General features: G+C 37.4%; 1 protein-coding gene across 1 annotated transcript in view; it reads left to right on the top strand.

Annotated features, from left to right (window-relative positions):
• The first annotated feature begins 1,037 nt into the window (after positions 1-1,037).
• Positions 1,038-13,624, top strand: part of rab4b (RAB4B, member RAS oncogene family) — a 17,170-nt gene continuing 4,583 nt past the window's right edge. Inside the window, exons 1-6 of the mRNA XM_059331650.1 lie at positions 1,038-1,206; positions 5,119-5,199; positions 6,849-6,963; positions 8,114-8,176; positions 10,955-11,109; positions 12,755-12,850. Coding sequence (XP_059187633.1) covers positions 1,191-1,206; positions 5,119-5,199; positions 6,849-6,963; positions 8,114-8,176; positions 10,955-11,109; positions 12,755-12,850 — 526 coding nt within the window. The 5' untranslated portion in view covers positions 1,038-1,190. The remainder of the gene's footprint in view (positions 1,207-5,118; positions 5,200-6,848; positions 6,964-8,113; positions 8,177-10,954; positions 11,110-12,754; positions 12,851-13,624) is intronic.

Below are 13,624 nucleotides of genomic sequence, written 5' to 3'. Positions count from 1 at the left end.
GTTAACATTATTTCCCACACATCCTATCCAATCCAATCCACTTTATTTATATAGCACAATTTTAGCAAACACAAGGTTTCAACAATAAATAGATAACACAATACGAAGAGATGTAGAAAACAATAGAACAGTAAAATACAATAAGATAAAATAAATTAAAAATAGAATAAAATAAATAAAATGTTAAATGTACTTGATGAAAATATGAGGCATACAGATCAAGCCAACTTTTTAAGCTAACTTTTATATATACCAAAAAAAATCTCAATTTATTTCTGACCACTTTGTCGGGTTGGTCGTATTTGCCCTTTCTAAATCCCCACTTTCCCAGCAACACTTTTTTTAAATTTTTATTTTTTTAATTTAAACATATACAGCAGTAGTACAGTAACAGGAGTGTAAACATTACATTAATACAATTTAAGAAACAGCTAAATAATACAGAAATAGAAATAAATACATTATTAGACAATGAAAATAACAAAAGTAGTGAAATAATAATAAAAGAGAATTATATTTATATATTATATTATATTTAAATAAAGATTGCCAGGGGTCACAAGCGAAGAAAAATTAAATTGAATCAAAAATACTGAAGTGGAGCATAATCGCACAGTTTTTATAGCTTTCTTGTTTTTAGCATTAGAAATTGATTTGAAGTAAATCTCCAGTTCTTTCATAAAAACACAAAATAAAGGTTTCACTTTGGCAAATTTACATTTATGGATGTAATACTTTGCAAGGATTATAATTAGATGAATTAAATAATATTCTTTTTCAATTAAAATGTTACTCATTTTAAAGCCAAAAAGCACATCTTGCAAGAGGAGCTTGAAGTCACTGGTAATATTATCTAAAAAAAAAATCTGCAAATATCTTGCCACAGTTTACGGCTATATTTACATTTCCAGAACAGACGGATAATAGTCTCAGTATGGGAGTCTAGACTTTCCCAGCAACACGAGAAGGCAACACGAGTACGAATGACGTAGCACGAATGACGTAGCACGCAGCTGCCGTGTTTGGTTGTGGTCGGAGCAAAAGAAGCTCGGAAGGATTCAAGGAAACCTCCAGCATCTTAGATAAACAGCCTGAAAAGGTGTGAAACCCAGCGAGAAAACAGCTGTCATAATACCGAGAAGACCGTAAAAAAAAGATCCGATTGAGTCCTTCACACAGCGAGGGTCAACATGTCTGAGACATACGGTATGTTTGTGCGGGGCGGCAGGCTGTAATTTCAGTCTTAGCTAACGTTACACTCACACACTGGCTCTTAGCAACCTAGCTAGTTAGCTACATGGTTAGCTTAGGCTAGCTGCAGGCTGCCACCTCACCGTGTCTGTTTGTTTTGATAGTGATAGTTAACATTGCTGCTAACATTTCATTCATAGAAACGTGTACTTCAAGTGTTGTGGGTTTATTCACTAATTGACACCTCTGCCCTACAATGGCCGCATTGCTTCCTTAAACGGTCAAACAGATGGCAGATGACACATTCTCAGGTAAAAGTTGGACAAACTTCACACACCAAGCTTCCTGCATGTCGATACATGAAGAATACGTTTGCAGACGCTGGGTTTAACCTGATCTTGTTTAAATTCAAGCAGATTGGGTGACCTTGCAAGCTGCAACAATGTTGCATTCAGTCTTGGGTGCTGTGTATTTTTATCTAAGAGGAGGCAGCTCTCAGCTACAAGGCCTGTATGAGGAAGTTAGATCAATCCTCTGTTACCTGTAGAGCTGCACATCCTGAATCCAACACTCACATCTTTATTATCTACAGTACAAGTCAATGCAGACAGGAGACATGGCTGCACCTGTCGTTGAGCATTGACATTTTGACAGATCACCTGTACTACTGACTTTTCTGCATACAATCATTCAACATGACTGCCTGATAGTATCAGTCGTACAAAAGGCCTGACACTGAAGACAGTGTTATTTTGAAATGCCACACCATCATCTGCTCCTCTTGCACACACTCATACACACTCTCTCTCCGTCTGTTTCTGCTTGTACCCTCTCTCCTTCATTCCTCTTATGGAACTTTATCCCAGTGGGCAGCGTTTAGGTAGAAGTGCCCGTGCTAATGGCAGCTTAATAGCCTTTTATTGATTTCTGTCTCAGTCTCCTCTTGTGGAGGGCCAGTAGTGGAGCTGGCAAAAGGCAATAAGAATACCATAAGTACATGGACAGGTTAAATACACCCACAGGGAATTCATTTTTGAAATGTATTTATTTGGACTTTGGACTTTCGTTTGTAAGGCACTCTGTTATAGTTTATCTTGTATAGTTATAGAATGTGGTTTATATAGTAATTCTAAAATATATGGATACTATTTTTATAAAGCAGAATATATCAGAGGCTGTGTTGGTGTTCTTAGACATATTCTTAATTGTTTATGAAGTGAGGTAACCTGTTTTTAAAGTCCATATTGCAGTTACATGTAGGCAATATGTGATTAGATGCTGGAGGTGCAACTACGAAGCATTCGTTTTAATTATTGATTAATGTAGCAATTATCTCTTCACTGTAAAACCAAATGTTGCTTGTTTGTTATCATAACTAATTTTTCCTTTTCAATACAACAAAGATTTGTGCAAAAGTCATTATAACTTAAAATATTGAGTCAAATAGCAGGATTAATTTGAGTTAACTCGATTGTCTTTGTTGTCTTGACATAAAATTATTTTGCAGCATGGACACTCAAATATTTAAGTTGAAACAACAAATTGGGTTTTACAGTGTTTGATTCATGGCTTATTCTGGAAAATGTCCTCTATTTGGAATCCTGTATTTGGAGAAAAAAAAACATGAAACATTTTTTAACATGTAAAATGTAATCTAATCTCTCCAGTTTCCAATTTGTCCTTAAGTCTTGTGCAATAAGGCAAACATCTCATGTAACTTCAAGTACAAATCCCCTGTGCACTTTGCCATGAGATCAGTGAACACATCATCAGAGATAACCGTTGGTAGATCTGAACGTGCATGTTAAGTGTTGTCACAGTGTAAGTGAATGCAGATAACTGTGTAAGTCTGTTCCCTCGGGGGTTATTTAATATTGATGTGTAAAGAATACAAAAGCCGGAAAGGCTGCTGTTAAGAGGGCAGTGCTGCATTCCTCTCTCCCAATTGCTTTGACATATTGACAGCTTGATTGTTGTATGCAGATCTCGCATGGGGATATGGGATGTCTTGGAAGACACTGAAAAGCTGAGGCAAGCTTTTAAAATGGAGCTGTTAGCCTTTTGATTCTGTCACTTCTCCTGTCACGACTGTTGACAACGTGTGGTTGTAACGCTGTTAACACTGTTGTTGCAGAAGGAAGCTGTAAGTAAGTGCTTGTAGGCTGCTTCGCTCTGCTTTAGAAGCTCTGTTACTGTGAATTTGACCTCTAGCTTGTGTTGCTTGAGAAAACACCCGCTTCAACAAACAAAGGTGGACCATAAACGGAGCTGTTGGTGCTGTGTGTCGGCCAATGAAGGCATGAAGGCGGCTCTAAGAGCACAAGAATAATATGTTTAAATACCACACAGGATCTAAAGAACAGTTGTTTTTTTTCTGCTCCTCTGTTTTTCTTTCTTCAAAACTACTGTTTCTGTTGACCTTGGGTGGAGATGACTCACGGGATGTTCACCTGGCTGCTAATCTCAACAGGAGTCACTAATCATTTGCCAGGCCAGCACTTCAGTCTGCAGAGCCAGCGCTTAAGCTTAAACCAAAATTGCACACAGTCTACAAATTCAAAGTGAGGCAGGCTCTCCGGAGGAAAGGTGTAGTTTGAAATCATTATTTGCTCAGAGGAACACAGCATCACTCTCAGGTTTCCTGTTATACTTTGACTTCCTTTCTACGCTGTACCCACACACACAGACTCAGTTAGGATCCTCACACCTAAACACACGCTAAACATGCAATTTCCTCACTCGACACATTGTTTCATATCTAGTTGGAGCTGAAGCGCAGCCTCCGTATGTAAATGCCCCGTGCACTATCTTTGGTGGAGCACACAAAGGCGTTCTGTGTTGTGGATGGCCTTGCATGTCAGGGGCCGAGTCGTTTGGGCTGTGGGACATATGCGTGGGCTGGGTTGTACTCTCCAAGGTTATAATAGTTTTGGATTTTTCATTAGTTTTAGTTTTAATTTCGTTGTGAATTTTTGTTTTCAAATTCAGTTAGTTTTAGTTAGTTTTTAGAGTGAGTTTTCTAGTTTTAGTTTAGTTTTTATTTTTTGAAAATGCTTAGTTTTAGTTTAGTTTTTATTAGTTTTAGTGTTAGTTTTAGTTTTTTTTGTAATGGGCTATGTGTTGGGTGCGAGATTCAAAGTGGTCATAATAAATTTTGCCTTTATTTCCTTTGGTTTATCCATCTCAGCCCCAATAAGGTTGTTAACTGTTTTGAATTTTGGTTGGAGTGTAAACATCCCAGTCTCAGTAAACATATTCACCATGTGTTGCATGTTCAAATAGAAACACTGAATTATGAATGAAAAAAGTTGACAAAAACGAAAACTAAGGACATTTTCACTATCATTTTAGTTAGTTTTAGTTAGTTTTGTAACCACGCAATACAGTTTCAGTTAGTTATCGTTTTTTTAAAAACTCTAGTTTTTATTTTTTTTTCAGTTAACGAAAATGTTTTTTCAATTCTAGTTTTCGTTATTTCGTTAGTTTTCGTTAACTATAATAACCTTGTGACTCTCCAAAGCAAGGATCCTCTCTCCACTATGACATCTGTACAGCCAGCTGGCTTTGGTCATTCAATCCCTGTGTAAGTCAGTTCACATAAGCCATGTTCAACAACTCTAAAGCTGTGGTCTTGCTTTAATGACATGTGTTAGGACTGGTGACAAACATGGTCATTTTCCACCTCAGGCAGGCAAACAAGCATATTCAGTCAGAATCATAAGTAGCAGGTTATACTGATTACATGTGAGGCTTTGTGATTAGTCGGCTAATTTGGGGTTGTTGGATACTGTGCGAATAGAGGCTCAATGGGATTAAGAGCAAATCTCAGGATTGTCTGTGAGGATGGAAGCGCAAAGAGCAGCAGGCTGAGATTCTCCCCTGACTTTAGTGTTGCATTGATCTTTACCTCCCCTCCTCTGCTTGCAGACTTCCTGTTTAAGTTCCTGGTGATTGGCAGCGCTGGGACGGGGAAATCCTGCCTCCTCCATCAGTTCATTGAGAACAAGTGTAAGTTTTGACTCATTAAGGCCTTTTATTCATATCAGTTTTGTATAGGAGTGAAAATAAAATTGGGATATTACACAGACACAGAAATGAGCATGTTCAAGATTTGTGTTGTTGATTTAATGTTGTTTTTTTGCCACACACACACACACACACACACACACACACACACACACACACCTAGTAATCCTTCTCATTCTGCTTTGAGGTTAGACTCTCCTACATTTTTCAACTAGTTCCTCCTGAGAAAGTTATTTATTTACTTCCATGTGCAATCAAACCAAAATGACAGGAAGAATTATGCGTCTGTCCAGATTCCTAACATTCACTGTAGCTAATTATTGAGCCAGCTGAATATAACACATGGCAGCCCATTCATTGGCTTAGAGACCTACAAAGAAAGTACATCCATACATTTTCCTGTTTAAATATCATAAATATTATTTTTCATTATGGATTAATCTGCCCATTATTTTCATGTTTAACCCTTTATCAGGCAAAGAACTATATTTGGTAACTTCAGGTAATATTTTGAGAAAAAAGTTGCAAATTTACTAGATTAAAGTGGCAAATCTACAAGAAAAAAAGTTGCGTATTTAAGAGATTTAAAGTGGCAAATCTGCCCGAAAAAAGAAGCAGGTTTATGAGAAAAAAGTGGGAAAAAAGCTGCTTTTTCTCCCAGATTCACCACTTAAACCCTTAATAGGACACTCATTGAAATACTTGCAAATTCCAAATTTCAACCCTAGAGAATATTGGAGGATATTACATACAGCCAGAATGTGTAAAAAAAAACATATGAAAATAATATTTTGAGAAAAACGTTCTACGAGAAAAAAATGCGCAGATTTATGAGATTTAAAGTGATAAATCTGCGAGAAAAAAGTAGCCTTTTTCCCACTTTTTTCTCGTAAATCTGCGACTTTTTTCGTGCAGATTTGCAACTTTAATGTCTCTTAAATCTTCAAAAAAAAAAATGGTGCATCTGGGAGAAAAAAGTAGTTTTTTTCCACTTTTTTCTCGTAAAATCTGCAACTTTTTGTCTTGTAGATTTGCCACTTTAATCTAGTAAATTTGCAACTTTTTTCTCAAAATATTACCTGAAGTTACCAAATATATTTCTTTGCCTGATAAAGGGTTAATCAATTGACACTGAGCAAGACTAAACATCATAAGCTTCACAGGTCAGGATTTATTGCAGAGTTGTTAGATTGCATTCAATTGAACATTCAGGTTTTTTTTTATGACAAAACATTTACCTATCCAGTGAACTTCTGAACTGTAGAGATGTTGATAAGTAAGCTCTTAGTAAGTGCTGAGCTTGTGTCATGATTAAAACGTGTTTCATTCACAGGGAGGGCAAGTTGACTGTGTTAATCTCCTCTAGACTCCTCTAGTCTCTAATGTGGATGTGAGCCTTTTGAAGATGACAGCTGAGGGCTTTTAAACAAGCACAACACAGCAACATATTATAGATTAGAGGTGTGATCTGGGAGCAGAGTTGAAAGTGTTGTCTTCACTATGGATTCTCTTTAAACAGCACATCATTTTACCAGGAAAAAATCCGTAATGGTAATACTACAACAACTGTGCTGATGTTGGTGGTTCTGCTGTTCCTCACCTACTCTCTCATCTCTGCCTTCCTGTTGCAGTTAAACAGGACTCCAACCACACCATCGGCGTGGAGTTTGGCTCCAGAGTGGTCAACGTTGGCGGAAAGACGGTTAAACTGCAGATCTGGGACACTGCTGGGCAGGAGCGATTCCGGTAAGGGCCTACAATATTTCCATTTTAAAAATACAACAACACAAAAATACAGGAAAACATGATTTCCTGAACAAAAAAGCTGTCTTTGAGAAACACCAAGCTTCAAACACCTACCCACAGTTGCATGTGGAGTTGCTTCAGCCTCTGCGTGATTAAGTCATAGACTGTATATAAATAATGGACGTAGTCTCCGTGACGTCACCCATTTGTTTGTGGCCCGTTGGAAGCCTCGAGTTCATCGTTATACTCGTCGCCATCTTGTTTCCGATACGCGGAGCAGACCATATTTGGACTGTGGAGGAGGAGAGGGATCTGATCACTGACTACAGCCTCTCTACACCTCAACCTGACTGAGAGAAGCTGCTGCTAATTCATGTTAGCATTAACTGGAGCATTAACTGGGATGTTAGTTTTGGCTAGCAACAAAACAAAAACAAAATGTATCTTTCTGACCTCAGAAAACTGAGCAGCGACTCCTTGGAGTGTCTGTTAGTCCAACCAAACACTGAACAAGACATTTATACTGAACAAAACGTTCAAATAAACTGTCGTTAAGTGAAAATACAGTGAAAGGGTCAAAGTGATGAGACCAAATCGGTAAACGTCCTCTTTTCTATCTATATAACGTTATATATAACTTTATTGACACGTTGCCGTGGATACGCATTGCTCTGCTTCTCTCCTGATGACGGCTCACCTTGTCAGTGACCTGTCAATCAAAGGTAGCCCCGCCCCCAAATCATATGATTCTTTATCTTCTATTTTCTTCTAAATGGGGCCATTATTAGAACTATTGACATCAAATTGTCTTGAAGATGATTTTTTTTACTAGTGATTGAGACCATAGTGTTGTCCTGAAAAATTTTTCTGAGGTAATAAATCAAGTCAGAAGTTTTCAAATTTTGTACTGAAATGAATGGGCAGATTTTTTTTGCAGCCAAACTTAGCGCCCCCTGCTGGAATTTTTGGTGGATTGCAGGCTTAAGGCACTTCCTGGTTGGCCTCCATGCTCAGACATGGAGGTTGCCGCCTGGATTAAGTACCTGACTGGTGATGGTAGTTTAAAATAGGGGATCTTCCCCAGCCAGGTTACACCAGTGGATATTGTGAATACATTATTTTAACCAAGATTTCTGCTTTCTCTCCACAGTTCTGTCACACGCAGCTACTACAGAGGAGCAGCTGGAGCGCTCCTCGTCTATGATATTACCAGGTAAACAATTATCCTTCTACCTACTTATTAATTATACTACAAATTTGGGTATCACAACAAGTTATGTTCGCCATGTAGTGGGATATAGACACACCAAGGTTCCAATGGGTCCTTGAAATCCTTGAAAACACTTTTAATATGAGGTTTTCAAGGAGCTTGAAGTGTGTTTGAAACTGCTTGGTATTTATGTTTTATAGAATGTGAAGTCTACTTACAGGTGGCACATTATGAAACTTGCTGTCAGAAGACATAAATTTGGTTGTTTATAACACAGTGTTATTAAGTGAAATAATCACTAAACTGTATATAAATATGCTTGAATTTTACTTTGGAAAAGGTGTAGGAACCCTGACAAAAGGACATTACTTACAATTTCCTTCCAGTGCAGGAACTGTCTCCCAGACTTAGTCATTTTTCCTCATTAAATTATGAAATAATCATTAAAAGAAAAACAGGAAACACAACAACTTAGACATTCATATTAATTATTTTTAGAACCGTTGAAATTGGATCTAGCTGGACTATGAAGCTTCATCACAAATAGTGTTTTACTGTACTCACTTTATTTTCATGAGCACCTATACTGTTGTTTTCAGTCTGTGAGATTTAAAAAAAAAACCCTATAGTGATTCTATACCATCCCCCAAAACTGTGCAATTTAATGACTTGCGCTCTGGGACCCACACAATGAAATATGAATCCCAGAACCTACTCACAGGCCTGTATTTCATAAGCTTTGTGTGGTGATACAGGGGTTGTGAAATCAAGATGGAATGAGTGCAGTAATGCAGAGAGACAGGAATGTAATGCAGTTTGTGTTTGGGAGAATGTATGGGCTGAGTGCAGAGTGACAGCAGCTGTAATATAGAGGCTTCTTCTGGCAGGCAGCAGCAGGCAGGAGAAGCTAATGTCCATCACACAAAGTGTCACCTGAGGGGGAAAACAGGGAGAAAACTGCAGGGGGGAGGGAGCATGGTGCGGAGGATATGGAAAACAAGAGAGTGAGAGGAAGATGGAGACATTTATCACCTCTCACAGGTGAAAAGGTTAGCAGGAAGATGGACAGCTGGAAGAGAAAGAGAGAGCGTGTGGATCAGATTGCGGCTGCGTGTGGATCAAGGTTATTATAGTTAACGAAAACTAACAAAATAACGAAAACTAAAATTGAAAAAACATTTTCGTTAACTGAAATAAAAATAAAAACTACAGTTTAAAAAAAAAAAGATAACTATCTGAAACTGTATTCTGTGGTAACAAAACTAACGAAAATGTCCTTAGTTTTCGTCTTTGTCAACTTTTTTCATACAGTACAGGCCAAAAGTTTGGACACACCTTCTCATTCAATGTTTTTCCTTTATTTTCATGACTATTGACATTGTAAATTCATCAAAACTATTAATGAACACATGTGGAATTATGTACTTAACAAAAAAGTGTGAAATAACTGAAAACATGTCTTATATTCTAGTAAGCAAAGGGTGGTTACTTTGAGGAATCTAAAATACAAGACATGTTTTCAGTTATTTCACACTTTTTTTGTTAAGTACATAATTCCATATGTGTTCATTCATAGTTTTGATGCCTTCATTGAGAATCTACAATGTAAATAGTCATGAAAATAAAGAAAAACGCATTGAATGAGATGGGTGTGTCCAAACTTTTGGCCTGTACTGTATATAATTCAGTGTTTCTATTTCAACATGCCGGAACACATGGTAAATATGTTTACTGAGACTGGGATGTCTACACTTCAACCCAAATACAAAACACCCCGAACTGTAAGAGTTAATAACCTTATTGAGGCTGAGATGATAAACCAAAGGAAATGAAGGCACCCATTACAAAAAAACTAAAACTAACACTAAAACTAATAAAAACTAAGCATTTTCAAAAAATAAAAACTAAACTAAAACCAGCAAACTCACCTTAAAACCTAACTAAAACTAACTGAATTTGAAAACAAAAATTCACAAAGAAAATTAAAACTAAAACTAATGAAAAATCCAAAACTCTTATAACCTTGGTGTGGATGAGGAGTGATGTCATCCTTTGACTGTTTGTGAAGCAGCTGCTCTGGTGACCCACGCCCTGCTGCTCACCTCACTGGCCTCACGTTACCATGGACACCAGGGTCCTGTCGCCATGGTGATCTGTGGCTTCAGTCCAAAGAAGTTTCCATGAACTTTTTACTATCCAGCAGACTGCTCTATTTAATAATGAATGTTATCCAGTGAGCTGAGGGAGAAACACAAAAGTGAACGTTAACTTTATTTTCATGAGCACCTATACTGTTGTTTTCAGTCTGTGAGATTTAAAAAAAAAAAACGATAGTGATTCTATACCATCCCCCAAAACTGTGCAATTTAATGACTTGTGCTCTGGGACCCACACAATGAAATATGAATACCAGAACCTACTCACAGGCTGACAAAAGGACATTACTTACATTTTCGATTTCATCTCTAAAGGTGTTCTAGGTGTTTTATAAAAAAGGCAAGGTGACTCTTTGAGAAAGAAAAGTGAACGTTAAAATCCATAATCCCTTGTTTGATGGATTAATTTAATAAATTGACATGGGAATGCTTTATTTACCACAAAAAGTTAAGACTACTTCAAAGGACCACACAAACAAAATCTGCCTGTCACTTGGACCCTGGAGGTAATGCAGACAGGGCAAATCATTAGAGATTAACATGTAACAGGGTGATCCTTCACACCCGGCAATAAATTATCCATTATGCAACACGATGTGTCCATCTGTCCTGTTCTGACTTGCAGTCGGGAGACATACAACGCCCTCACCAACTGGCTGACAGATGCAAGGACGCTGGCCAGCCCTAACATTGTTATTATCCTGTGCGGCAACAAGAAAGACTTGGATGCAGACAGAGAGGTGACCTTCCTGGAAGCGTCGCGCTTTGCTCAGGAGAACGGTAACTAAAGTTAAATCAACATTATTAGTCAGGCGGCTTAGCTAAATAATGGGGACATGCTGGACAAAAGCAGCACATTTTTTCCACATTCTCTCTATCACCATAGGTTTCAATTTTTGGTAGGAGCCACTTCATCAAGATGGCCGATCCGAGATGGCACCCATATAAAGTCTATGAGAACCAATACATCTTCCAAGCCATTCAGAAGGTCAATCTTGGTGTCAAAATCTACATTTTCTGGGTCAAGGAATCATTTAAAGCTGTTGAGAATATCACTAGATGATTATTTGATCAAATAGATATGTTCATTTTCACCCAGACTGGTAGGCAACTCGCTTCAAGTGCTGCAGCAGAGAATCCTGAGCTGAAAATGTTTGGAATCTAATAATTATGTAAATACATGGCCAAAATGAACATATCTATCTGATCATCTAGTGGTATTCTCAGTAGCTTTAAATTATTCTTTGACCCAGAAAATGTATATTTTGACACTAAGATTGACCTTCTAAGTGGCTTAGAAGATATACTGGTTCTCATAGATTTTATATGGCTGCCATCTCCGATCTGCAGTCTTGATGAAGTGGCTCCTACCAAAAATTGAAACCTATAGTGATAGAGAGCATGTGGAAAAAATGTGGTGCTTTTGTCCGACGTGTCCCCTTTCTTCTCAAATCTGGTCCTAAGCCTCCAGACTATATCTTACTTTTCAAATGTTTAGCATGCTGTTTACATTCTCATTTTCCTTATATGGCAGCAGGGCAACTTTGTTATTAAAGAGAAAAAGAAGAAGATTGTGTAGTTGGCCAGTAAGATAGTAGGTTCATGTCAACAAGCAGGTGATTAACAAAGCAATCTGCTCAGAAAGTAACCCTCCCCATAGTTCAGAGCACAAGCTGCTACCATCCGACCTTTGGCCCCTGTTGCCATGACGACCAGGTACAAAAATCCCTTCATCCCTGTTTACATTCAGATCTTAAATGCTGATTGCATGAGGAGGTAGCTGGAGATGGCGATCTTTTAATGTCAAATTATATATGAGTATATTTGAGAATACACTAAACAGATGTTAGAAACATAATGTTTTTATCGAATAAAATGTTCAATAAAAGAGGCTATGAATGATGAATAAAGATAGGAATAAAAGTGGACTGCTGCCGTATGGAAGTGCTGCTGAAGTGGAGATTTCTGGTTTAGAGTATTAGAGAATTTTTTGTTGTTGTTGAAAAAACGGCCTTTAAAGATGTGTTTTGAGAAAATACCATACATTTTTAAGGACAATAAGGGTGAGTAGTGAGTAAATACCACCATGAAACTTCCCCAGTTGATTATTTACATTCAGATAAATGTTTTTGAACTGCAATTTCTTGTTTTAAAATATTCAAATCAGGCATTATCTAAAAAAATTGGTGAATTTAGATCAATTTCAGACACAAATAAATGTGAAGTGTAGTCAAATTTACACCTAAATGATGATCTTGTGTGGTGATGTGTATTACATTGGTAATGGTATGTGGACAATATTTAATGTTCATTGTATTATTTAAAGCCTCGGCTCGGTTATGGCAACACTTAAGCTTGCTCCTGAGGACCTTAAGGCCAAATTCTTCTTCTCCACCTTGAATGCATGCTTCTTTTCCTTATTTAGAGCTGATGTTCCTGGAGACCAGTGCTCTGACAGGGGAGAATGTCGAAGAGGGTTTCCTAAAGTGCGCTCGCACCATCCTCAACAAGATAGATTCAGGTATACTGTTCATTTTACCATTACTTATGATCTCTGGGCTTGAGCGCATGAAGCCCTGTGGATCTGCTTTAGTCTACTATATCAGTAGTTCTCAACCTTTTTGAGCCGCAACCCCCAACAAAATGACCAAAAAAAGGAAACAAAATGACCAAAATAGACACAAAATGACCAGAAAAGACACAAAATGACCAAAAAGACGCAAAATTACCCAAAAAAGAAACAAAATTACCAAAAAGACACAAAATGACAAAAAAAGACAGAAAATGACCAAAAAAGACACAAATTGACCACAAAATTATCAAAATGACTAAAAAAGACACAAATTGACCACAAAATTACCAAAAAAGACACAAAATGACTAAAAAAGACACAAATTGACCAAAAAGACGCAAAATTACCCAAAAAAAGAAACAAAATTACCAAAAAGACACAAAATGACAAAAAAAGACAGAAAATTACCAAAAAAGACACAAATTGACCACAAAATTACCAAAAAAAGACACAAAATGATCAAAAAAAGACACAATAAAGATACAAAATGACAAAATAACACACAAAATAACACACAAAATGACCCAAAGAAGACATTAAATGACCAAAAAGACTAAAACACATTAACACATGAACACTTTAACACAGTGGAGACAGAGCTGACTTCCAAAATGATTTGGCGACCCCCAAAAATCATCTCGCGACCCCAATTGGGGTCCCGACCCCAAGGTTGAGAACAGCTGTACTATATAACCCTTCCACCTTATCTGTCTGACATTCCTC

This window comes from Centropristis striata, chromosome 4, assembly GCF_030273125.1.
Source record: "Centropristis striata isolate RG_2023a ecotype Rhode Island chromosome 4, C.striata_1.0, whole genome shotgun sequence".
NCBI classification, from domain to species: Eukaryota; Metazoa; Chordata; class Actinopteri; order Perciformes; family Serranidae; genus Centropristis; species Centropristis striata.
Note: the sequence above shows the minus strand (reverse complement) of the source record. Positions and strands in the feature narration are given on the sequence as shown.